The sequence below is a fragment of the Pelobates fuscus genome, chromosome 8 (assembly GCF_036172605.1).
Source record: "Pelobates fuscus isolate aPelFus1 chromosome 8, aPelFus1.pri, whole genome shotgun sequence".
Taxonomy (NCBI): domain Eukaryota; kingdom Metazoa; phylum Chordata; class Amphibia; order Anura; family Pelobatidae; genus Pelobates; species Pelobates fuscus.
Window position 1 is genome coordinate 66,613,967 of NC_086324.1, and position 24,430 is coordinate 66,638,396.

At 37.7% G+C, this 24,430-nt stretch overlaps 1 protein-coding gene across 6 annotated transcripts in view; it reads right to left on the minus strand.

Moving 5' to 3' along the window:
* Positions 1 to 217: 217 nt before the first annotated feature.
* Positions 218 to 24,430, minus strand: part of FN1 (fibronectin 1) — a 43,930-nt gene continuing 19,717 nt past the window's right edge. Inside the window, exons 14-46 of one of the 6 annotated variants that reach the window (XM_063429972.1) lie at positions 23,972 to 24,146; positions 22,321 to 22,497; positions 20,909 to 21,037; positions 20,525 to 20,614; positions 20,170 to 20,364; positions 19,074 to 19,346; positions 18,058 to 18,324; positions 17,084 to 17,178; positions 16,535 to 16,703; positions 16,322 to 16,408; positions 15,826 to 16,017; positions 14,546 to 14,818; positions 13,459 to 13,641; positions 13,235 to 13,324; positions 11,812 to 12,081; positions 11,598 to 11,714; positions 11,046 to 11,210; positions 10,700 to 10,855; positions 10,189 to 10,302; positions 8,639 to 8,908; positions 7,788 to 7,975; positions 7,521 to 7,608; positions 7,148 to 7,324; positions 6,886 to 6,975; positions 6,580 to 6,759; positions 6,159 to 6,248; positions 4,665 to 4,795; positions 4,314 to 4,452; positions 3,784 to 3,951; positions 3,001 to 3,126; positions 2,370 to 2,476; positions 1,197 to 1,304; positions 218 to 1,009 (exon numbers count right to left, since the gene is read on the minus strand). In XM_063429972.1, coding sequence (XP_063286042.1) covers positions 929 to 1,009; positions 1,197 to 1,304; positions 2,370 to 2,476; positions 3,001 to 3,126; positions 3,784 to 3,951; positions 4,314 to 4,452; positions 4,665 to 4,795; positions 6,159 to 6,248; positions 6,580 to 6,759; positions 6,886 to 6,975; positions 7,148 to 7,324; positions 7,521 to 7,608; positions 7,788 to 7,975; positions 8,639 to 8,908; positions 10,189 to 10,302; positions 10,700 to 10,855; positions 11,046 to 11,210; positions 11,598 to 11,714; positions 11,812 to 12,081; positions 13,235 to 13,324; positions 13,459 to 13,641; positions 14,546 to 14,818; positions 15,826 to 16,017; positions 16,322 to 16,408; positions 16,535 to 16,703; positions 17,084 to 17,178; positions 18,058 to 18,324; positions 19,074 to 19,346; positions 20,170 to 20,364; positions 20,525 to 20,614; positions 20,909 to 21,037; positions 22,321 to 22,497; positions 23,972 to 24,146 — 5,160 coding nt within the window. In that variant the 3' untranslated portion in view covers positions 218 to 928. Of the gene's footprint in view, positions 1,010 to 1,196; positions 1,305 to 2,369; positions 2,477 to 3,000; positions 3,127 to 3,783; positions 3,952 to 4,313; positions 4,453 to 4,664; positions 5,135 to 6,158; positions 6,249 to 6,579; positions 6,760 to 6,885; positions 6,976 to 7,147; positions 7,325 to 7,520; positions 7,609 to 7,787; positions 7,976 to 8,638; positions 8,909 to 10,188; positions 10,303 to 10,699; positions 10,856 to 11,045; positions 11,211 to 11,597; positions 11,715 to 11,811; positions 12,082 to 13,234; positions 13,325 to 13,458; positions 13,642 to 14,545; positions 14,819 to 15,825; positions 16,018 to 16,321; positions 16,409 to 16,534; positions 16,704 to 17,083; positions 17,179 to 18,057; positions 18,325 to 19,073; positions 19,347 to 20,169; positions 20,365 to 20,524; positions 20,615 to 20,908; positions 21,038 to 22,320; positions 22,498 to 23,971; positions 24,147 to 24,430 lie in introns of all 6 variants that reach the window. The other 5 variants (XM_063429969.1, XM_063429968.1, XM_063429971.1 and 2 more) reach the window with 5 other exon arrangements.

Below are 24,430 nucleotides of genomic sequence, written 5' to 3' on the forward strand. Positions count from 1 at the left end.
ACTTTTATTTATTTTTTTAATACATACATATACATGTATAGACTGTAAGCTCATTTGAGCAGGCCCTCTTCAACCTATTGTTCCTATTAAGTTTTTGTAATGGTCTCATTTATTGTTAAACTCCCCCTTTGATAATATTGTAAAGCGCCATGGAATATGCTTGCGCTATACAAATAATACTACTAATAAATGCATGCATACACAAAAACTGCAAATATTTTTTTTAAGATTTTTATTAAAAGAAGAGTTCTTTCCACAGTAGTAAAAGCTTTGGCACATACAGTATATAAAAAAAAAAATTAACCAACCATAATTACATCAAATTCAATTGCCATCACTTTCTAGGCTTTAGAATTACTTTTCCAGAAGTAGAATAGAAGGAATCCTCTGAAGAGGAAGCACTGATAAATAACACTGACATTACAGAATGTTGGGTATTTGCAATGAATGTGCAGAAAAGGAATTAAGATTGTGTATAAGTTTAAAGGCATTTCTCAGATACAGGCTTTTTGTGATGCATCAGGAATATAAGAAAGCAGAATGGTCTGTTTGACATTTGCCTGTAATGTTAACCACTCCATCCAAACATACCCTACGGCATGGCAAGGTGTGTTTTCAGGCTTCCCTGAACTAGATGTTTGTACAGTATTTGTTTCACTACTACCTTAATGTTAAAAGGCACTTCAGTGTTAATGTATAAAATACAATAAAAAAAACCCCATCAATTTCCCTTTGTGTTTCCCTGATCAATTTAAAAAGCATAAAAATTACAATCATTGTATACTGAATGGCAGCAAATACTTCAGGTGGAACTTGAAGCTTTTTGGGATTGCCTGCCAATTAGGAGGAGAGTATACCACTACCCTCAAATCTGTCCGTATAACTGCTTCACACATCCTCTAAATGTACTTGTGATTGTTCCGCCATTTTAGTTCTTTCTCTGTTCAGAATGTTCGGGGTAGTCATGATAACCCAAGGGAATGAGGCACTCGATGGGGCATTTTATATTCTGGTGAAAAAAAAAGGCAAGTTACAAAAAAAATTACTGGCAGCATAGACCCTTCACACGTACAGAACATCCCCTATTATAGCAACTGATTGTCAAAGCAATGGTTACAAAAACTAGATTAAAGATTTGAGTGTGGAAACATGTTAGTTGTTTAACTAGACTTTTCATGTAGTTGCACAAGACTTACAAAGTTGGTGCTTGGCTGGTATCTGGTAAACTGTGACACAGTATGTTCACTTGTGCCATCTGGGGCAGACCCTACACCTGGCCTGCGGCAGTTATCACAACGCCAACCCTGAAATAGAAAAAGGTAAGTCATTTAAGAGCAGAAGGAAGCAAGTAAAAGCCAATATTGAGCTGAAGTGATGGGTTCTTAGTTGTGCATCTGAAATGTGTTATTTTTAGGTCCAGACAAAGGGAATTATTATTATTTTTTTTAATTTACAAAAATTTGTGTGTTTAGAAAGAATGGTAATTAATTTTTATTAATGGAGTAAAAATATCAAACACATATGAAGCTAGGTCCCAAGTAAAAAATTATATATCTTTCTAGATAAGGAGAGCCGTAAAAATAAAATAAAAAAATGCATAGCTTTATTAAAGATCTAAGATCACAAAAAAATAGGTGTGCATAATCTATGAATTACAAAGGTCACGACAGGGTAAAAAGGACTAAAGGAGACATACGGTTCCTGCTCCAACATGATTATATGAATAGAAATCACTATAGATTATGATCATAGTCCAAGATTTAGGCATTTATTTTTCTCTGTATGCTGCAACTTGCTATATCACTGTCCAATATAACAGTATATGATACACCATTATTCTTAATTGAATTTTACAGTTTTAAATCTCATAGTGAGGATACTCTGGCCTTTGTGGGGTAACACAATACCTCTTGTGTTTTCCAACATTTGACAGTGATCCAGATTCTAATTTGTGTGCATAGTATTGTAGTTACATAAGAAAATAAAGTCTAGACACAGGAAACTCTTGAGATTTGTAGCAGACTGTTTTGCGCAAACGTCTCCTACTGTACTGAAAATAATTTGGGGAATAAAAAAAATAAAAAAAAACTCCTGGTGTGGGGGAGGTTTGCCAGTATTTTATAGAAAATTGAATTTTGACATCACTTATGTAAAATGCAAACATGCAGAGGTATAGAAAAGGGGGAATTTTAAATTGAGGCTTCAGGAACAGCAAATCGTTTAGGTCATCCCCTAACAATGTAGGTCTTTAGACCAATGGATCATCAAGGATTAGAAAGGATTCCACATGACTCTTCTGCACAACCATACATCATGCCAACATGGCTCCATGTTCTGTAATTCACAGCTTGTTTAGCAAAGAGACTCACCTGCTGTCCTCCATAGCATGTGCATGAGCAGATTGCCCCCAGGTATTCCTTCTGCCACTGCTCACCAACATTGTACATCTTACCATCATCATAACATGTAGCTTCATCTGTGGAGAATTACATACAGTAAGCAAGATTAACTCATTTCAGGTCCAAAGAATGCCAGTTCAGCAAAGATCTGGTCATGTAAAGCAATCCTGCAGGAGTACATGGCTTTCTACCAATGCTAGTGTGAGTGAGTGTGTCCCCCCTCTATAGCTTTCATAGTCATGAATACACTGCAGTCACAAATGTAAGTTCTAGGTTAAGACAGACTTCCAACCTTTAATCAAGGTAAAGACAAGTACTCCATCATTGACTTCATTTTACTACGGTCAGTTAAAAAACAAACAAACAAACAAAAAAAAAGAGTAGAAGGCCCATCATTAAATAAAAGGCCAATATGCACTAATTCAAGATCAGAAGAATACTTTATGGTGCATATTTTGCCATCTTGAAAGGCTGATGGAAAAGATCACATGGTTCAAGGTCTTGGTATCTACACTACTACATGCAGATTGCACAATACCAATATTCCATGGAGCATGAAGTGTATTGCGGTGGGTGGGTATATAAAAAAAAAGTTACTTACGAGGTTCGCACTTGAACTCTCCCTTTCCATTGCCAATACATGTACAGCTCATCATCTGTCCATTCTCTCCACGACGATCCCACTTCTCCCCAATCCTATAGTTTGCTCCATTATCATGGCACCATTCTGGGAAAGAAAGGGTGGGGGGTGGAAAAATAAAATGGTGTCAGCCAGAAGTGTTATTCCAACTATTGCTATATATGCACTTGTGTTCATAACCAAAGACAAAGTTGCATTTTGCAATTTTTGATCGCTACAGATCTTTATAAATTACAGAAAACCTGTGATATTTGCCAATACAGTGCTAGTTTGTCATTTGCGAGACACATCTTAGTCTGAAAATATATTTTTATTTTATATTAGATGAACTTGGAAGCATTCATTAGGGTAACAATATTAGTGATTAGGTGCATTCTCAAATCACACAGAAAGAAATGCAATCACTTACAGTGGTTTCAGAGGGCATACTTACAAAATGTAAACCAAAATATACCACAAGATTTGGATGAAATTACTCAACTTGACTTTCCCCTGAGCATTTCCAACTTTGTTTAACAATAGAACTGTGAGAGCAAACACTTAAGAGAACCTCCTGCTACACTATTTTACATTTATCAGGCTGCTCCCCAATACTTAATATTTAACTACTTTAGTAAAGCAAAAAGACTGTTTATTGCAGACAGTAGGGAATGAGGAAAGACCTTTCCTCAGATTTGCTGTAAATGGAAGTAGGGTTATATAAAAAAAAAAAAAATAGTAATTGGAAAGAAGTACAATACTTACTGGAGGAGTCACATTTGAAGTGTCCACTGCCGTATCCCAAACACTTACACCAAAGTTTAAATCCAGACTCTGACATACGTTCCCATTCCTGTCCTATTGTATACTGAGCTCCAGTAAATGTATCATAGCAGGTGTCTTCTGTGGGTGTCAAATCTCCAATAGAAGGAACTAGGACAAAAAATAAATATCACATTTTTTATATACATACACATCCTAAAGTTAATGTGCAACATTTATAAATAGTTTATACCTCACCCTACTGTCCATTAGGCAAAGCATTTTTTATTCTAGTATTCCAAGGAGGAAGGCTCACAACCAACAGCAAGCAATGTATTTAATTAAAAACAAAACAAAAAAAAAACTGAAGCCTGTGAAGGAATCAAAGTTTAAAACATTGTATGGGCTGCCTTTTAACACAATTTGCTTTTAAAAGTGATGGGTGAAGCAATATATTCAGATAATACGTAACATATTACACTTTACTGTGCTGTAGAGTGACCTGGAAGAAGGAGAATTGTATGCACACTTACCAGTATTGCTGACTGTCACCAGCTCTTCCAGTATCTTGTGTCTTTCTAGTCCTTTCAATGCCTCCACAATGATGTTGTAAGTGGCTCCCCGGGTGAGACCATTCAGTGTGGCACTAGTAGAACTTCCTGGAACCTTAAACTAAATAGAACCAGTACAGAAAATAAGCAGTGGTAGCTTACACATTTCAATATTTATCAGGAACAAGCCATACAAGGCAGATCGTTGGAGTTTGTAAAAATCTACAAGAAGTCCAGAATAAAGGATGCATGTTTGCGTACTTTTTTCTAGTGTTTCAGTATTGCTAGATTGCATTTTTATATATTAAAAAGTAAAAGAAGTAAAGGCTTTACCTGCAGTGGAGCTTCGTCATGTCCGACAGGATGGCAGGAGATTATGTATTCAGTGGTTTCCAACATTGGTCTCCATGAGATTGTGGTCTGGGAGGACACCTCCTCAAGGACACTTTCATTGAGCTGGGGTCCTAAGCCATGAGGGAAAGGTTCATCATAATCTCCTCTATATAGTGGGCGTCTGGTCTCTATATCTGGCACATTCTTCCCAGGGGTATGTTGCCCTGGTCTCAGAGGCACTGCGGTGGTGGGCACACTTTGTCTTCTAAAGCCATGTTCTTCAATGATTTGTCCTTCATGGCCAGAGACTGGCAGCTGCCCATTGGTGCCTGGAAGTCGGATACCATTACCACTGTCAAAATTGGTGTGAGTGACCAATGGTGTATTCTCTACATTGGGGACGCTGGGGACATCAAGGATTTCAGGAACTTGACCAGGGTGTGGAAGTGTTACCAGTTGGGGGAGTTCATCTGGCCAAAGAGTTAGGAGCGATAAAAGCAAAGCATTAGTCAAAGCAGGCAGCTGACAGTGGTACCGGTACAGAAAACCAAAATGGTACAGATACACTTACAACAGTAGGTAAGAGATGCTTTTGGTCTACACTTACTATAGCTCAGTTTGTGAGAAAATTAGTTTTTACTTTATTTAGGAAGCTCTCAATCATTTAGATTAAAGAAACCATGAATATGATATCAAGCTTAGGAGACAAGTTTAGAATCCTTTGAATACTCTTCTTGCACTCAGTGGTTTGGATTTTATGTTTAGAGCTCCAGATACCTCTTAAATGGCAATACAGCACGCATAGACCTTAAAAAGCATCTTGTGTTTTACACAGAGATCATACCTATTGTTGTGCACAGCTGCCTAATAAGCATTAAATTAAAGCACAATTTGACTATAGTCCTCTTGAACTCCATGATTGATGTAAGCTGTAGATTTGGTAGTTACAATTTGTAGCTTAGCATCTGTTTAATCTTTTTGCAGTTCAAAACTACAGTGCCAACAGACAAGCAGCAGAAATCTTGTCACCAATTTTATAGATAAAGGATAGCGCTACCAATTAATGTAGAATATCAACACCTGCAATATGAATGTCCAAGTATAATCAGAGTTGCAATTAAATCAGTGAAAATCTACCAGTTATGCATCTAACCTAAAAGAAGCAAAATAAAATTCTATAAAAGCAAATAGGATATTAGATTGCACTAGATTAAATGCCACTTGGCAAACACATGGCTTTTCCAACAAGCATAAGCAGTGTACACGTACTCAAAACAAAGACAAAAACACCATACTTCTATGTAATTTGTAATTTCAATGCTTTCAGACCCAAAAGTAACAATACAGCAATACCAAAATGAACCCCACCTTCCATGAATCTCCTCTGGCCAGGACTAAAAATTCTCAGCACAATGTCAAGTGAACCTTTAAACAAATACCGTGTGACATGACAAACCTTAATCCTTACTGAAGAGATCACATTAATGCCTGTACCTGTCTTTTTACGTCCAGTCAGCGGTTCGCTCTTTAGGTTGTTCCTCACAGCAATTACATAAATTATGTATTCAGTGCCAGGTTCCAGGCCTGCAAAGTTTGTAGAAAATAAAGGAGAAAGTTCTTATTTTTCTGGAGAAGAGTGAGTTAGGAGTAATCACAGACCTAGTTATGGTTTTTACCAATTTTCCCCCCATTAGTTATATGCCTAGAAGACCATTTCTGGTCTCTTGCTAAAGGGTACATGTCTATAGCCTGTTATTAACCTCACTAAGTTAACTTTGACCTGCCAAGAAAATTCCTGATACGTTGTAGTTTTGAGTGTGTGTCCAGCCCGGGGGGGGGGGGGGGGGGGGGGATAGGTTTGTACTTGGAATGAACATTGAATGTTTATTAAAATCTGGCACATTTGGCCCTTTACCAGTAATTGTTGCCTCTGTAGTTCCAGCTGGAAGGCGTGGTAGGTGCTCCTTGGGCACTGATCCAACTTTCTCATATTTTACAATGTAACCGGTAATGCGGGAACGAGGAGGTTGCCAGCTGAAGAGCAATGAATTGCTTGTGGATGTGAGGAAGCGCAGGTTGGAAGGACTGTCCACAGCTAAAAACAGATTTATATACAAGCAGATGATCAAAACGAGTAGTTCTCTAGCAATACATCCATACACAGTTCAGAACTTTCATATAGTGAGATAATCAACTTGACATGACATTGCCATTAGGTTACCTGTAGATACATCAACAGTCACAGGGGAGCTGCGAGCATCTTCATTTAAGGTGTACAAGTAGATTTTGTAGTCTGTGCCTGGCTGAAGACCTAAAATGGGAAGAAGGATTGTCATTTATATAGTTTATAGCCCCAAGAGTAGAAGAGTCTTGCTTTTAACAAGACTGGGATAGTGCGGATTCTTCCAAGAATGAGACCAAGAGTAGCTGGGTCTCAAACAATCTTTATGGTTTCTGGTGAACTGATTCAGTGGCATTTTTACCTGTGAGAGTGTAAGATCGGAGATCTGGGCTAATGATTCTTTGGATGGGTGTCTGACCCCCTGAGGGCACAGCATCAATCTGGAAGCCAGTAATTGTCTCAGTCTTTGTGCGCCAGATAATGGTTACAGTTGTCTCAGTTATATCAGTGACCCGTGGCCGACGTGGGGGGCTCACATCTATAAAATGAAAAAAAAATTAAAAATGCAAGTAGTAAGGCTGTGTCATGATTTACATTATATTTCCCTACTCAGAATCCCTAACTGCATTTGTAGCATCATCTACAATATTACCGACAAGGTGTAGAGAAAATGGTCTGCTGACTTTTCTAGTAGATTTTTTTTTGTTGACATGCAAAGACTTCTGATTACTTACTCTCAACGGTGGAAATAATGCCTTGCAGTGGCTGGCTCTGTAAACTGTCCTTTACAGCATATACATTCACTTCATATTTGGTTGCAACCTAAATGAGGAAAGTCCAATAAAGTTAACCAGTTATAAGATAAAAGAATGTAGGGGTGAAAGTACAACCCCACCCCCCCCCCAAAAAAAAAAAAAAAAACATTAAAAAAAAACTCAATGGATAAATGTTTCAAATTAGAATGTATACATCCTTTGCCACATTTATAGACCAATACTTACCATCAGCCCGCTAAACGAGGTGGTGGTTGTAGAAGGGGAAAGTGAAACTTCTTTTACTGGTCCAGTTTTGTCCTTGGGTTTGACGGTCACAAGGTATCCAGTGAGGTGGGCATTGAGTGGATGCCAACTAACTGTAAAGCCACTGGGTGTGACTTGAGAGAATTGTAGGTTTGTAGGAGCAGGTAGAGCTGTAAAAAACACATTAGAAAACAAATGAGTAATTAATGGAAGGTGTGGAAAGCTGTAGGATCCAATATCACTTGTCAAGTGAAAAATGGTGACACGTTTAAAATATTAATCATGCACAACTTTAATTAAAAAACCTTAAACATGAAAACAGTAAGACACCTACACACAAAAAATGTCAAACAGAATTTATACAACATAGCGCAAAGCCTACAGACTGTAAGCTAGTTTGAGCAGGGTCCTCGTCAACCCATCGTTCCTGTAAGTTTTCTTGTAATTGTCCTATTTATAGTCAAATCCCCCCTCTCATAATATTGTAAAGCGCTACGGAATCTGTTGGCGCTATATAAATGGCAATAATAAATAAATAATTATGCCAGGTGCCTCTAAAAGGCAATATACTTCTGAAGACTGTGAAACAGGAGCACTTGCAAAACAATAGCGGTTTACGGCTCAAAAGGATCAACATTTTCAGATATTTTAGTGCTTAAAAAAAATAAAAAAACCCTCATGTGACATTTGCTTGTATTAAGCAAGTATATGTAGAGGTGAAGACTATGATGTCGGATTTAGGACGAAGGATGTTTGGTTCATGCACCCAGAAAGAAAATGGAAATCAAAAGAGCCAAATGCTTGAAACCGGATTTCTCATGCGACCGATATACCTGTACTCTGGATTCCAATCAAGGGCTTGCTCTCCATTTCATCGTGCAATGCCACGATGCTCACAGTGTACTCGGTGCCCGGCCTTAGACCGTGCAGTTCTGCAGTATCATCTTCACCATCTGGAGCAGGGAATAATTCTCTTGTTCCTTCCTCTGGGCTTGTGTAAGTGACCCGGTAGCGGGTGACTTGCCCCTCTGGGAGTCCCCAAGACAGTCTAATGGAGTCGACATCCACATCAGTGAATGTCAGTGCCTTAGGTTGGTCAAGGTCTGTCAGGCAAATTAACCAGGAAAGCAGTTAGCAGCAGAGATAAGCTTTTCAAATAGGCTGATGGGGAGAAATATCACTAGCCCTTTCACTGTCAGAGGGGACATGCAGTCTATTTCAAATAGACCCCCATTTTGGCAGTAAAATAGTTAGCCCCGTCAATGCCATAGCAAGACAAAAGCAAAATAAAAAAAATTTAAAAGGCTGCAGCTATTTTTATTAGCTCCATCAGTCATGTAGTTTAGAAAGCTTTAGCAAGGGTACTCAATAAAGAGATTTCCCATTGGTGGAGGATTATTTAAAAATAAAGTCTCAACTACAAGAATGAAGGAGCCAACATGCATAATTAACATAAGTGTTTCAAAGTGCTGTGAGGGAAAGCAGCTATATTACAATATATAATTAATTGCAATCAATATTTTTACCCAAGCACTTTTTTCCTACACTTTAGCTGTTTTTCACATGCATAATTACATTTTATATAAATTGGCCAACTAAAATTATAAAAATATTAAAATGAAATAAAAAAAAAAAAAAAAAAAAAAATTATGTTTGCACAGGATTGACTTACTGCAGACATCTATGAAGTATCTTTTAAATATTTAAAACTCAAGTGGAACAGCAAGACTAGAATATTGGTTCCTCTAGTTTTGAAAAGGAGCATCATCCAAAAAGGAGTGTATTGTCAGTGTATCAGTTGTTACATGAATGCACTGAACACAGTGTGCCCTGGCTAAGTCTGCAGTTATGCCAAGGAGATTAGTTGGAATACCACCAATGTTAAAATTAAGCATTGTGCAAATTAGGGACAATTAAATAGAGCTAGGTTTCTGCACTCACAAGCATTAAATCAGTTGCACAACCAAGAAAGAAAAAATAAATAAATAAAAAAAGTAAACTTGATGCCCACTGCCCAAAAGAGATCGCTCTAAAGCGCCATATGACAAAGTAGCAGGGAAGCTTTGCTTGATTAATGAAGGGTCTTGACTGAGGACAAGAATTAAAAAGGTACAAGATTGCAAAATTTTTTAGTACACAGAGAATAGTCCGGTCTCCACTCACATAAATGTGTGGGGGATTAAGAGCTCGATAGTCGTTTGAGAGAATGGCTCAAGCAGCACAAGACTGCAATTTTTTTGAACGTTTCCTGCTCTAGATACTCTGATCTGTTTTTCCCCTTCAGTTATTAGAATTTGGTAGATGCATAGAGAATCAGGATTCATGGAGACTGCTTAAAGTGAAGGAAAAAAAAAATTCCACGATTCGAGCAGATTATACGTACTGGTGACTGCAGTCTCTACTAGAGGCTCACTCTCTCCATTTTTACCCTGGGCAAAAACGCTCACCACATACTCAACGGTTGGAGAAAGACCCACAATTGTAATATCGGTTTGATCTGTTGGGGAAAAAATAAAATAAAAAAAAAGTTAATCCATGTGCTTTTTTGTTACTGCGGATTATTTTTTGTCAATTTACTAGCATGATTATATTCTTATGAGAGCTAGTAAAGGGAAAACACCTCTTACTACACAAAAAACTTATGTTAATATTAGAATCACGTAAACTTTAGAGTTGTTGGAATGGAATTACTACATGTCGCGATTTAAAAAAAAAAAAAAAAAACGCTTCAAAATGCATGCCCCCTGCAGCTTTTGCAGTTACTCTATGCCAACAGGTCTTAATCTGTGTACAGAGACTTAAATTATGTTTTTCTTTACTCAAGTGTTTGTTCACACAATGATGGCCATATAACGGCTTAAAAAAACAAACAAAACAAAAAAACACAAGCCTACCAGAAGGGACAATCTGAGAAAAGGTCTCTCCATGTCCGCCTTTAGGGACACTGGTAACTCTGTATCCAGTAACTGGGCCTGGAGAAGGTGTCCAACGTACATGAATGCTGTTTTCTTGGATATCTGTAACCTGCATCTCTGTTGGATGGTCAACATCTGCAGAATAGTAGGCACAACATTTGACATTACAATGTTGGTAACCACTTCCCAGATAACAAAACATATAAAACAAAAATGTTATTAGACCGTCAGTGGTGTATGCATAGCTAGGCAGTATAGTGATTTACATATACTACATTTAAATGTCTGACGTCATCATTACAAAAACATGTATCTCTCTATTCACCTGTCATGTAAGTGATGGTAATTGGCTTGCTAGAAGCAGGACTGTCCCCTCGGCCAGTTACAGCGTACACAGTGATGGTGTAGTTTACTCCTGGCTGCAGATCTCTGATTGTTGCAGTGTTGTAGGTACCAGGTACGGTAAACTCCTGAGCTGGTCCACGGCTGCCTACATTACACATTTTGAAAATCAAAAACAAAGAATTACAAAATTTGACCAAATGTCCAAGAAACCCATGTTCCTGAACAAAAATAAATAAGACAGACAAATGCATCACTCCCTTAAATTAAAGGGACACTACCACTTCGTGAACTGGAATGCTTGTGGTGCTTAATGGTGGTCCATCGGACAGTGAAGGGCAGTGAGGCTGCAGGTATCGGGGTTGATTAACATCATTTATGGCTTGTTACTGCCAAGGAACAGACCAACTTGGACTTATAAGGGTGTGTTTGTACCCAAAGACTACAATACAATGTAGTCCTTCTGGTGCTTAGAGCGCTCAATTTCATATACTCCATCCACGATAAAAAAAAAATTTGAATTACTGAAACTCACCTGTTGGGGAAGACAATATTCTGTAGTAACGTACACTCACAGCAGGTGCATCCCAGAATATAGTGAGGGTGTTGGGAGATGAAGAAGTGACTGTGAGATCCGTTGGGACATCAGATACTGGAAAAGAAGAAAGGGTCCCCAAAAAAATGGTGAGAAAGTACAGCAGACGACCAAAAACAAACATGTCACACCAACCATGATGCAGAAATCTTACCAGTAGCTTGTTGGCCAACAAGTGCTATACTCTCTTGTGCACCGTTAATGGCAATAATACTGACAATATACTCCGATCCGGGAACCAGGTTGGTAAGGGTGATTGAATTCCTTGATGGAGGCACCCTCTCTTCTTTGGGACGCCCAGCACCACTTTCCAGTTGGTAACGGATTCTGTATCCAGTAATGGGAGCGCGAGGAGCAATCCAGTGAACATTGAAGGTGTTGGGAGTAATTTCAGAAAAGTCAATTCCACTTGGCGAGTCCAGTGCTATAAAAGACAAGTATTTAGCTATGGGGTTCCATACATTTTAGATTTTGTGGAATCCTGTATAATCCTTGTATTTTACACTTTTAACCAATTGTTAAAAATTAGAAATAACTGAATACACCAGCAAACTGAATGTTGAACCAGTGAGTTAAACACCCAATGGAGATGTTCTGCTTCATCTCACTAGATGTCTGGGGACAGTAACAATTTAAAATGCAGGAATCCAAAGCCTCAAGGAAAGATATCTGCAACTTGACTCAAAACATCCATTTAACATAGCTTTCTCCCATAAACTCAAAGCCTCAGGCTTTTACGTCATGGCATAAAAATCACAATTTGAAATATGCAAAATAGGAATACTAAGGAGAGGCCTTATCTCTGATTTATATAATTATTTATGTGAGAAACCTACAGTATGGGGTCCATTAAATTATATATCACAGAAAATCCCTAGAGATATCTGGGAAACTCCATCAAAAGTTTCTATATGCATGCTCTCTCAAGAGAAGAGGTTTAAAATCCTGTTTAGATGGCACGCCTCCCCTGTCTGTCTTTCTGAATAAAATTGGTAAAAATCCGAGTTATCTTTGTTAGAGTGGTTGTGGACAACAAGGGACATGTCTCTATATGTGGTGGGAGTGCTCAAAATGTAAAAGTTTTTTGAAAAAAAAAAAATCACAATCTGAATAGCCAGCGCAGAAGTTTCCAAACCACAGGAAGCGGTTACCACATCAAAACTGGCAGGTTCCAAAGGGCATGTGAGAGAATGTTAACTCTGGATAGAATATCTTTATTTTAGTAGCAGTTTAGAATGATTTTGGGGATCATATGGTTTGTAATTAAAGGGAAACTCCAGTGCCAGGAAAACAATCCGTTTTCCTGGCACAGCAGGTCCCCTCTCCCTCCCACCCCTGGTTGCTGAAGGGGTGAAAAACCCTTCAGTAACTTACCAGATGCAGCGACATGTCCCACGTCGCTGCTTCTTCCTCCACTGACGCTCCTCCTCTGTATTACGTCGGCCGGTGGGAGAGACTGAACCCGCCAACCGGCCGGGTAGACCTAATGCGCATGCGTGGCAATGCCGCACATGCGCATTAGTGCTCCCCATAGGAAAGCATTGAAAAATTAAAATAAATTATATAGGAGTACTTACTAGTTTTGTGAACTCCATTAAGAGGTGTGCTCTCTCGTCCCTCATAAACAGAGTAAACATTGACAAGGTAGTCCGTGAATGGCAACAGATCTTAAATAAAGAAATAAAACAAAGTAAATCATTACAAATCTGTAGACCAGTGTAGAAATATGGTTGTCCTTTAGACATCAATATCGCTGCGCATCTCTCATTACATTTTGTCCCCAGCCCGTCTAGAATCTTACTCGTTAGAACCACCACATTGTCAGATGGTGAGATTGTTAGTTCAGTCAAATCATCGGCCTTCTTGAGTGGAGAAAAGCGCACAAGGAAGTTGGATAACTCAATAGATGAAGGAGGAGTCCAGGTGACACGCATGGAGTCAGGACCAGTGTTGGTGAAACGAAGGTCTGTAGGTGGTGGAACAGCTGAAAAAGCAGCAAATATAAAAAAAATAAAAATTAATTCATAGAAAACAAGTCTTAAAAATGTAGAATCAGGCAAAATGTCATGCACATAGGCCATGCAGAATGTACAAGATTGTTTGGGCATTTAAAGACAAACGTACTTGCTTGTTGAACATTTTCTATCAAGAGTGGATTAAGTATGATGATAGATATATACTTTACTAGCAAAATGTCACTAAAAATAAATAAAAACAAAACAAAACAAAAAATAAAAAAACATTTCATTGGGCAAATAGATTTTAAGATTGCGTGCATGATAAACTAAAGGGGGAATTAAGAAACCCATATCATGGGTAGTTAAATGTACAATAAGCATGATGAGTAGTACTGAAGGTTTGCCTTTAAACCAATAAAATATTTTAAAAAGTACATCCTGCAATCTTGTATTATAGCTATACAACTGTACAATACAACTTAAAAATGTTAAACCAAAAATACATGCACCCATGTTAAAAGGTCTCCATTATTTCACGTGCACAACGGAAAGGCAATCAAGTAAGCAGGTCACCAGCATGCCCTGAATTTGACTCCACATTAAAAGTTTTGCATTTACCCCACTTTATGTGACAGAATAGGTCGTCCACAAATCAAATGCCATTTGATACTCCATAGTTTGTTAAACATTCAGCATATAACAAATGCCATAGTAAAGCTTATTAATGCAATACGATGGAGCACATTAGAAATACCAGAGCATGAAATAATTTCTCACTTTGTCGTTCTTTACATGCACTGGAGAAGCTACCCTCTACTGAAATAGATTAAGCAAGACTATTCTCCCAAGACAATTTTGCTTCTATACTGCTGGTGATCCCATGCAATACGATTGCCTTCCTTTGCAGACTTGCAAGCTTTGTACAATCACCCGTGTGTTGTATGATTGTGGTCGGAACACTCTCTCCGCCGCTAATGAGTGTAATCACGCTGATCTCATAATCAATGCCGGGCTCCAGTCCTGAAACTTTGTAGTGCCCATCCATTGGGCCCACAAATTCCTCGTAGATTGGGACAGAGTCTCCAGCAGCAACCACCGTGATTCGGTAGCCAATTATGGAAGTGGAATTAATTGGTGTCCATCTCAGATCAATGCTTGAGTCGGTTACATCAACAAACTTTAGATCAGTGAGCTGGGGGACCTCTGGCAGGGTGAGCAAGGAAGAAGCAAAAAAGGAGTAGAGGCAGAAGATTGAAAGTGGAGGCAAAGCAGGTCAGTCAAGGATTGCAAAATTAAATTAACAGACAAAGCAACACAATTTTAAAGCATTTGATACTCAACGTGTGTCAAAACTAAATTTAAGAATAACAGAATGGATGTTTTTCTACAGAACATGTTTGCAAATTGCACATGTGGTCAACATGTGCAGCCAATGTGCTCTACTGGTAAGAGATTTACCAAATTTAGGAGAGAGCGCAATTAAAATAACATTTCACCTCTGTTTAAACGGTTTATTTGCATGTGTGGGCATATTAGGGTTAGAGAAGAGTGTTTCAAGAAGAGGCCACTTACAGAATATGGAAGATGCCAAAGTTACGTGGAACAATTTCTAACTTGAGAAAATTATGTTACCTAACTGGACTATTCCAGTACTAAAGTATTTTTTATGCTCCATTTTAGCCACTTTTGTTTACTGCAGCAGTATTTGGGAGTAGGTTCTCTCTTGGCTTTATGGAGAGAGTGGAACAGATATGTCCCATCATGAATACCGACCAGCACCACACCTTAAAGATGGTCAGGCTAATAAAATACAAATTCAGCAACATAAAATTACAATATCTAGACACACATTGGCACAATTTCAGGTTTGAGAAGCAAATAACGCAGATGCATTTGAAATTGATATCAGAGCATTCTTAGTAAGGATTAGGCATAGAGTCAAATAAATTATTGATAGAACCAGCTAAAAAAAAAGGTCTGATTTCAAGCTTTTTTTGGAACTGTTTAATTTGCATCTTCCCAGCCAGCGTTCACATTTAACATGACGTACTTTGAGATCAGCAAGTTAAGCATAAAACTGTTATTTTGTGTTCAAATACTCTAGGTTAGAGCCATGTTAACAGGTACATTAATTCCAAGAAAAATAAATAAAAAAAAAAAACAAAAAAAACTTTAAAATATTAAGGCTAAATCGGACAGTGTGTACTTACCTTGACTGAAGATCTTTGAGACAGGAATACTCTCCTCATCGCCTTTAACAGTATAGACACTAACATTGTATTCCACCCCAGGAGTCAAGTTCTCCAAGAGATAAGATGTAATGGATGCATCCAGATCTTCTTCTAGGCTATTGCCAATGTGCCCATCAGTGGGTGTGTTTGTTATTCTGTATCCAGTCACCCCTTAAAATGAGAACACAAAAGAAAGAAAGTTGTGACAATACAATAAAAAAAAAAAAAAGTAAGTTTAAATATAGGTGTTAATTACAAAGTAACAAAGGCACAGCAACTTCAAAGCCTAATAGTCCATGGGATCGCAAGTCCTCTCTCAAATGGTGTGTACCCCAAGCGAATAGTGTAAAGATATACTTGATACCATAATAAGCAAGATGGTATTAAAATAAAGACTGCTGTATATATGCAAGTAGATACATTTTAAAATGGTTTGCTTTTTACCACACAAGTTTTCGAGACAACATATTGTTACCTGGTGATGTACTTCTCTCCCAATAGACCGTGAAGGAAACACTATCTTGACTTGGACTGAGGCGTAGGTTGGTGGGTGGGGAAAGGGCTAAAAGTATACAAAAAAACATTAATAGACTTAAGAAAACCGGAAAAACATGCGAGTAATGGAAGTCTGTATCTTCTATAAGTTACAAAAGGAACTGGACGTCAGCAAGCTACATAAAATACTTACGAGTGGTAACAGTTTTTGTAACAGGAGTATCCTTTTCAATGCCGTCTTGGATGACAGAGATGGTGTATGTGTATTCTACACCAGGTGTCAGGCCAGAGATCACAATGCTGCCAGTCTCTGAGATGACTTCACGAGGAGCCTCTCCACCTAGACTTGGACGTACATCCAGCTGCAAAGTAGGGAGAAATACATAAAGGTGTGGGTTTAATTTTAGATACAATAATAAAGTAAAAAGTCTTAAAGTAAAAAAAAATAAATAAAATAAATAAATAAATAAAATAAAAAGAAGATCATGGGGTCATGCTACTACATTAAAAAAAAAAAAAAACACTTACCATTTAGCTGAACCAGAAAGCATGATATAGAAAAAAAAGGTAGTTCTAAAATTAGCTATACAATATAACTCAATCCCGTATGGTCTGTTAAAACATGAAAACAAAATATATATATCCACCAAATCTTAGAACAGAGGGGTTCTGCATTACCTTTTAGAAATATTAGCCAATGAACACTTTTTTTACATTATTAAACAAAAACCACAGAACTCACCTTGAATCCTATTCTTGGCACAGGGGTCCATGTTATGACTATGGTGGTTTCTGTGACCTCAGTGTTATAATGAGGGATTGAGCCCACCGGTTCCACTGCAGAAAGAAAGCAAGCTGGTTGAGCAAGGTGCAAAACAACCTTGAATTGCAGACATAGGTGTATAAGAAAAATCCAAATAGATACATATTGCTATAGTGGTTATATAAGAGTCAGAATATCTGGATTAGACCATAAATCATCAATAGTCATAGGTAGGAACTCCAATTTAAAAACAAAAAACCTCTCCTTCCCCAACAAAAAAAAAAAAAAAAAAAAAAAAAAAACTAAACTAAAGATTTGACGAGTCAAAACTATAACAAAGTGCATATCTAAAATGGTCTCTATAAAATTAAAAAAATAGTATTCTAAAAATAAATAAAAAATAAATGATTTTAAATCATCTTTCAAGGGAACAAGCAATTTCCAGTTTATCCTTTAAGGCAGGCAATTGTGTGCATCCTTCTTACCTAGCAAGCAAAAGCAAAAGAGCATCAGGATTAGCTATGGGAAATTGACTGAAAGATATGCATATTTATAGGATCAAAAGCACCACCAGTTTGACTCAAGGGATCTCTTGAAAATATTTTAGTCTAAATACTATTCATTGATGTTGGTTCACCAAATTTAAGCGGTTGCTTAAACCTACATCCAGCAGACTGCTTGAAGTGGTTCAACAGCAAAAGATACATTTCACAGAATGTTCCACTATGGTCTGTACATCCGACAAAGTTTTCTAATTTTTAGCTAGCTGGGTTATTTAAAGTAAGTACACTTTAGACTCCAAACTACAAATTATGAAAATGTAAAAGTATGTGCTCAGTTACTCTGTACAAAAATAAATAAAGGGGTGAAAAATTTAAATATTAGGAGGACTGTTAATGCATCAATGCATTACTTAAAACAGATGGCGTTTCTAAACTGGCCTCCATACTTACAAGTTGAAAAGGTTTCAGAAACCCTGGTGCTCTGTTCACCTCCCTTTAGAGCGATTAGAGTAACTACATATTCTGTCCCTGGAAGAAGATCCTTGAGCTTGTGACGTGTGGTAGTAGAGGGTACATACAATTCAGTTGGCTGCCCACCACGGGTTTGACCCACTGTAAGCAGGTAACGACTAATCTGAGCACGGGGTGGTGTCCAAGTGAGGATTACAGTGGAGTCTGTTACATCACGGACATTCAGGCGAGTTGGAGCGTCCAGTTCTGGAAGTAATAAAAACACTTTTTTTCCATAATGGCAATACCAAAATTATTAAGTTAGACTATGAAAACATGCTCACAGGGTTATCCACTAAAGCGTGAATAAAATGTAAATTAAAAAAGGAAAAAGTTAGACGACAGGCAAAAATAAATTAAATGAAATCACATCAGTCTAAAAACACACTGGAATTTGTTTATAATGGGATGCACCCAGGTTTATCAGGTAACAGATTTCAGTATTTTACAGCTTAAACATCCACTATGCGACATTAAAAACTTCAGTCGCACGCTATCCCATTCTTTTGTTATATATATATATATATATATATATATATATATATAGATATAGATAGATATATAGAGAGAGAGAGAGAGAAGAAAGGAAGGGGAAAAAATAAAAAATATAATAAGAATAATAATATTCATCTATTCAATATGGAGAACCAACTCACACATTGAATGACTTGCTAAATTTTCATATACACACACACACACACACACACACACACAGTATATGTACAATTTAGGATTGCCTACACAAAAAGAAAAAAAAAAACACAAGCTTCTACACACATTCGTTTAAAATTGGAGACATAGCGATTTTGATTAACCCATGCAAGGCAAGCATACTTCAAGGATTATATATTAAAGTTCCAGGACACTGTACAAAAAGCAATCATAATACCATACTATGCCATATAATTTACAATGCTGCAGAAGGAACACGAAAACAAGAGCTGCACCGTACTTACTGGTTGTGTACCGTTCAATGAGAGGTTTGCTCTCCTGACCACGATTCACTGCATATACTTCAAATGAGTAAGTTGTGCCAGGGATTAAATTTAAGATTTCTGCAAAGGTATTTCTGCTGACAGGGAGGTTTTGAGGAGCAGCATTGGTGGTACCAACTGGTGTTACTACGACACGGTACCCAGTCACCTCATTTGGTGGAGGGCTCCACATTATGGTAATTTTTACATCTGTTATTTCCACAACCTGTAAGTCTGTTGGTGAGGAGATGCTAACTACAAAAAAAACACACAAAAAAAACAAAAACACTTACATGTGGAATTCATGTACAATACAGCAATTTGTGTTGTTGCTATTCTAGCAGTTTCTCCTGTACTGTAAACATCAAATGGCCTGCAGAATTCATTGCCAGCTTACCCACGTGTTTTAAGAGTGATTCGGTAACTTGCATTGCTGGTAAATGAGAGTTGGCAACATGAAAACACTGCAGGGGCCAATCTTGGGTTTTTTTCTGCAGCCAGTAAATGGGAGTGTTTAATATTAAATATTATATAAATATATTATATTTAATATTAAATTAGGATTGTTCAGTAGAAGAATATCCTACCTATATATCGTAATGCCCAGAGGAAGCTTTTAGCTATTGCTGGCTACTAGAATACAATCTAAAAGAAACTACTAGAGCTGAATCAAGACTCAAATTTCTCTAAAGAAAAATAATCTTATTAAGATCTACAAACCCCATCACTATTTTGATTATTGTATTCATTTTTGCAATTTAAAAGAGGAAGTGCTGGAATTTTTCAACCACTGCAAACCTACTGGGATGAGAGGCCAGTCAAGACAGACTGGGGCAGGAAGCCAAATGCTACAAAGCCCTAAATCCTTGCACTGAAGTGGTTTGAATGCAACAGTTTTTAGAAGCAGAGATGCTGTAAATAGATTTGCGCCTGCTTACCAAACCAATTTATGTTTACTAAGAGATTGCACACACACCTTCTTTGCAGACCGTAATCCCAAGTAAAGAGGAAATTCTGGGCATTTGTATCCCTTCTGGTCCAACACTGACATACTGAAAAGCAGCTTTGTTACCATTACCTTTCACTGGTGTTCCAGTAGTCTCCTGCTGGATAGTTTTTGGAATACTCTCAAGATTTTCTTCTAATGCATAAATTGTGATGTTGTATTCCATGCCTGGGAGAAGCTCAGTCAAGGTTACTGAAGTTGCAGTGTTAGGTAGAATCAGTTCCGTACTACTACCCTCAAGTGTTGGAGAATACACAACCCGATAACCTGAAACAGATAATGTATATACAGTTAACATTTAGGGTCATCATTCTACAAAATCACCCAAACCATGAGACTACAGCGAGAAGCCACTAAAACCCAACAGATTTTTAAAGGCTCAAGTCTAAACAAAAAACGTACAAGATACTGCGTCCAATGTCTTTACCTGTAATGGGAGCTTGTGGTTTGCTCCAAGTGACCACAATGGAGGTGTCATCAACCTTTTTCACGTCATATGTTGGAGGTGCATCAGGTGCTAGAAAATTACAAAGGGAAATTAAAATACTTGTGTACCACCTGAGTCCAGAATTTTCAGAACGAGCGTCAAATGACATTATCTGACAATTCTTTAACAGACAGCCAAGTAAACATTCTTGATAAGATCAGCTCACTAAGATGAAAAGTCAATGTGGGTTTACCTGCATACTTGCTACTGAGACTCCTAATGTTTAACAGGAGCTATTGAAAACAGCAACAGTTTCGGTTCTAACCTTTTTATCAACATAGGGGGCCGAATTCCATCCTTTGCTGCAGGTACAGCTTTACTTACCGGTTGTCTGAGTTGTAGACAGGATAAGGTTTCTCTCTCCTTCCTCGGTTATCTGATAAACGTTGACATTGTATCTACGGCCAGGCAGGAGATCTGGGATATTCACAGATGTGGCCGTGTTGGGAAGATCTACAAAATCCATAAAGGATGGGAAAAATGTTACTCAAGATATTAAACCGCAAAAAGGATGTGGTTTATGAAAATATTGGCTCTAGCACAAATCATTTACTGGTGGTCAGGGCAGGAAGTTAAAGTGGATGGTAGAATGGCAATCTAGATTCCCATATATTAAAAACTTACATTTTATAACGCAAATGATTTGTAGAACAAGAGCTTTTCAGTAAGCTTGTTTGGGCAGGGTACTCCTCAACCTATTGTAATGGTCTTATATATTGTAAATTTCTCCCTTTTAGAATATTGTAAAACGCTTGGAAATAATTTGGTGCTATATAAATGTCAAATAAAAATAATCGTCCGACTTATTTTAAATTCACTCACGGCAATGAATCCTGCAGGTTTAATTTTTATCAAATACATTAAACTAGGTTTTTGAAGAAAAACTATTTTTGCATTTTTAACCAAATTAAAAAGTACAGACGACAACACAACAAACTCTTCCAGCATGACAATGTAGTCAGCAGAATAGCAAGTGTATCTACTCATATCCAAGAATCCAACAAGTTTCTTTCAAATGAAACGCTTCAATGTTTAACTCAAACATCGAAATGTTTTTAGGCTCCTGCGCAACTGATTGCATCCTCATTTACTTTATTCTGGCTCTAATCCCATTGTACAGCACTACAGAATTTGCTGGCGCTATATAAATAAAATAATCGTAATGAATTTTCATTGGAGCTCCTGCTGGCAGGAAGTAGAAGAACCATAGGCCAACATTGAGGTCTGTATTCCACAGGGATATCGGAAGATGCATTCTGCTACATAAATTCCAGTCTTACACTGGGTCTTAGCCTCTATACTGGCCGAGGTATTCTTATGAAGATATGGTGTCCTACACAACATTGGTTTGGTGGAAAAAGGACAAAAAGCCTACAATATGCCTTTGACACCGATTATTGGATTATTCGGTGCCAGGCAACGTTTTCTTCCCTTACCTCAAAGGATATGAAAGCAGTTAGACTGATTAAGGAGATAGAGATTATATATATATATATATATATATATATATATATATATATATATATATATATATATATATATATATATATATATATATATATTTTATTATAACCGGTTCCCAGGTTCTGCAATCTAGTAGGACTCGAATAGGCAATGAAATATTGTTCTGACTGGTCAATCAATAGCTCACAAGCTATTGCAGTGCAGGTTACGCCTGTTTCACATGAGATAGGGATTAATTAAATACAAATAAGACAACTTGAGTATACACTCACCCAAATAGCGTTTCTCGTCTCCATGTTCACTGAGCTCATATTCCACGCGGAATCCTGAAACTGTATCGGAGGCAGAGACCCAGGAAACCACAAAACTATTGGATGTTATTTCAGTAACAGCCTCAGAAATGGTCACCACGGAAGGAGGGGGTGTAGTTTCGCCAGCCTCAGTATGAGCTGCAAAATAAAGGGGGGAAATTAAATTAAAAAAAAGGGATATAAAAAGACAAACCAAAGTCTCTAGAGTGCAAAGTGGAGGTTTTGAGAGACATTCAAAACAACTTGACTGACATCTAAAATGAACATTTTAGTATTTGTATTCATAACACTACAGAATCCATCTGCCTTGTGTCCTCCCCTACACACACACCCCCCTCCCCACCACCATCCATGGGGCTGTTTATATATTTAGAAAATAAATTATAATTTGATTCACTTACCAAATTAGTTTGGGTGCAGTGTCCCTGTCCCACGTTGCTCTGCAATGTAAAACATTGCAGTTTTAGAGAAACTGCAGTGTTTATCTTACAGGGTTAATACTGTCTCTAGTAGCAGTCAACCAGACAGCCAACTAAAGGCGCTTCCTGCAGATTCAGAGTTGGACTCTGTAAAATTGCGCTGATGTCCTCAAGCTTTGCAGGAGGACATCCAGCATCAATCAAAACCCCATAGGAAAGAAATGATTAATTGCTTTTCTTTGGAGAAGGTCTATGGAGCATGCTCATCAGGTCCCCCCCACATCCCCAATCAGCCAATGTCAGTGGAGGAGCACGACCCAGCGCAAAGGAAAACATTGCAGGGAAAAGCAGGACAGGGATACTGCACCCAGACCACTTCAATGAGATGGAGTGGTCTGGGTGCCTATAGCGGCCCTTTAATACCTCAATATCAGTTTTGCTGCAGAAGAAAGTAGCTCCAAATAAATTTGTGTAGCAGCCGGTTTAAAGTGACATTTTCTCCTGTAAATAATCGCACACACACACCATTCCATAACTTTCAGACAAGAAACACAAGAGCTATTTAAAAATTGGAACAAATGTTGATTTAAGCAACATTTAGAATCTTCCCTGATAAGTTATAAATGGCAACTTTTCTACCCATGAAAACCAGGGTGTGGTACACAAGAAACCTACTGTGGAACTTTCCCCTTAAGCTAAAAGACAAAGTTATCCATTAGAGGGCAAAAAACTGATGGTTTGAGAAGCAGAGATTAACACACATTTAACAGAGACAGAAAGGGACCATCACTAGACCTTACTCAGCATAAAGAAAGTGTTGTTTCTTTACTCATGTATCTACAAAGCAAACATTTAGACAGATGTTATCTAAAGAGGCAGATTTATTGACCCAAAACACTTCTAAGGGCTACTTTAAGTAATCCTCCCCCTTAACCAATTTGAGAGAGAGAGACGGAGTGGGGGTGGCATTTCATTTACAAGAAGAGGTTACAATATATCAAAAGCTTATGCAGTTTGATTTAACTTATAGTAAAAAAATGTTAAGCCGTTAAAAAGTTCTTTAAACTAGTAAGATCATAGGCATGATCCTTTGACTGTAACAGCATCATAGTAAGCAAAATTTGGGATGGCATGTGTGGCAATCTTTCTCTGCTTATACCCAAATGATACTCTTAGAAAAAGGCATCACTCACTGGATAGCGTTGTGGATGTGGTAGTGAATTCAAATCGTGTGACCTCGTTTTGGCCATACTGCACGACACTGATCAGTTCTCCCTCATATATAATTCCAGGTTTCAGACCAGAGATTGTGTAGGAGTTCAGGTGATTTGGAATAGTGGCTCTTTTCCAACCTACTTCCTTGTTTTTCTAGAATAAAAAACAAAACAAAAACACTTCACTAAATTATACAAATCTATCACATTATTAGTTAAGGTATGACAATGCAGCAAATAAAATTTGACATTACAAGGTGTTCAAGCAGAACCATAAACCCCAGCTTTAAATTACTTAAAAACAAGAACAGGGTAATTAAGCGATCTATGTTCCTTAAAATGGACCAGTATTCTATAGACTGGACACAGGGCACTGTTATATAGGAGCATATTTAATCTTAACAATCTGCTTGCAAATTAAGCAGCAAATGCATATTC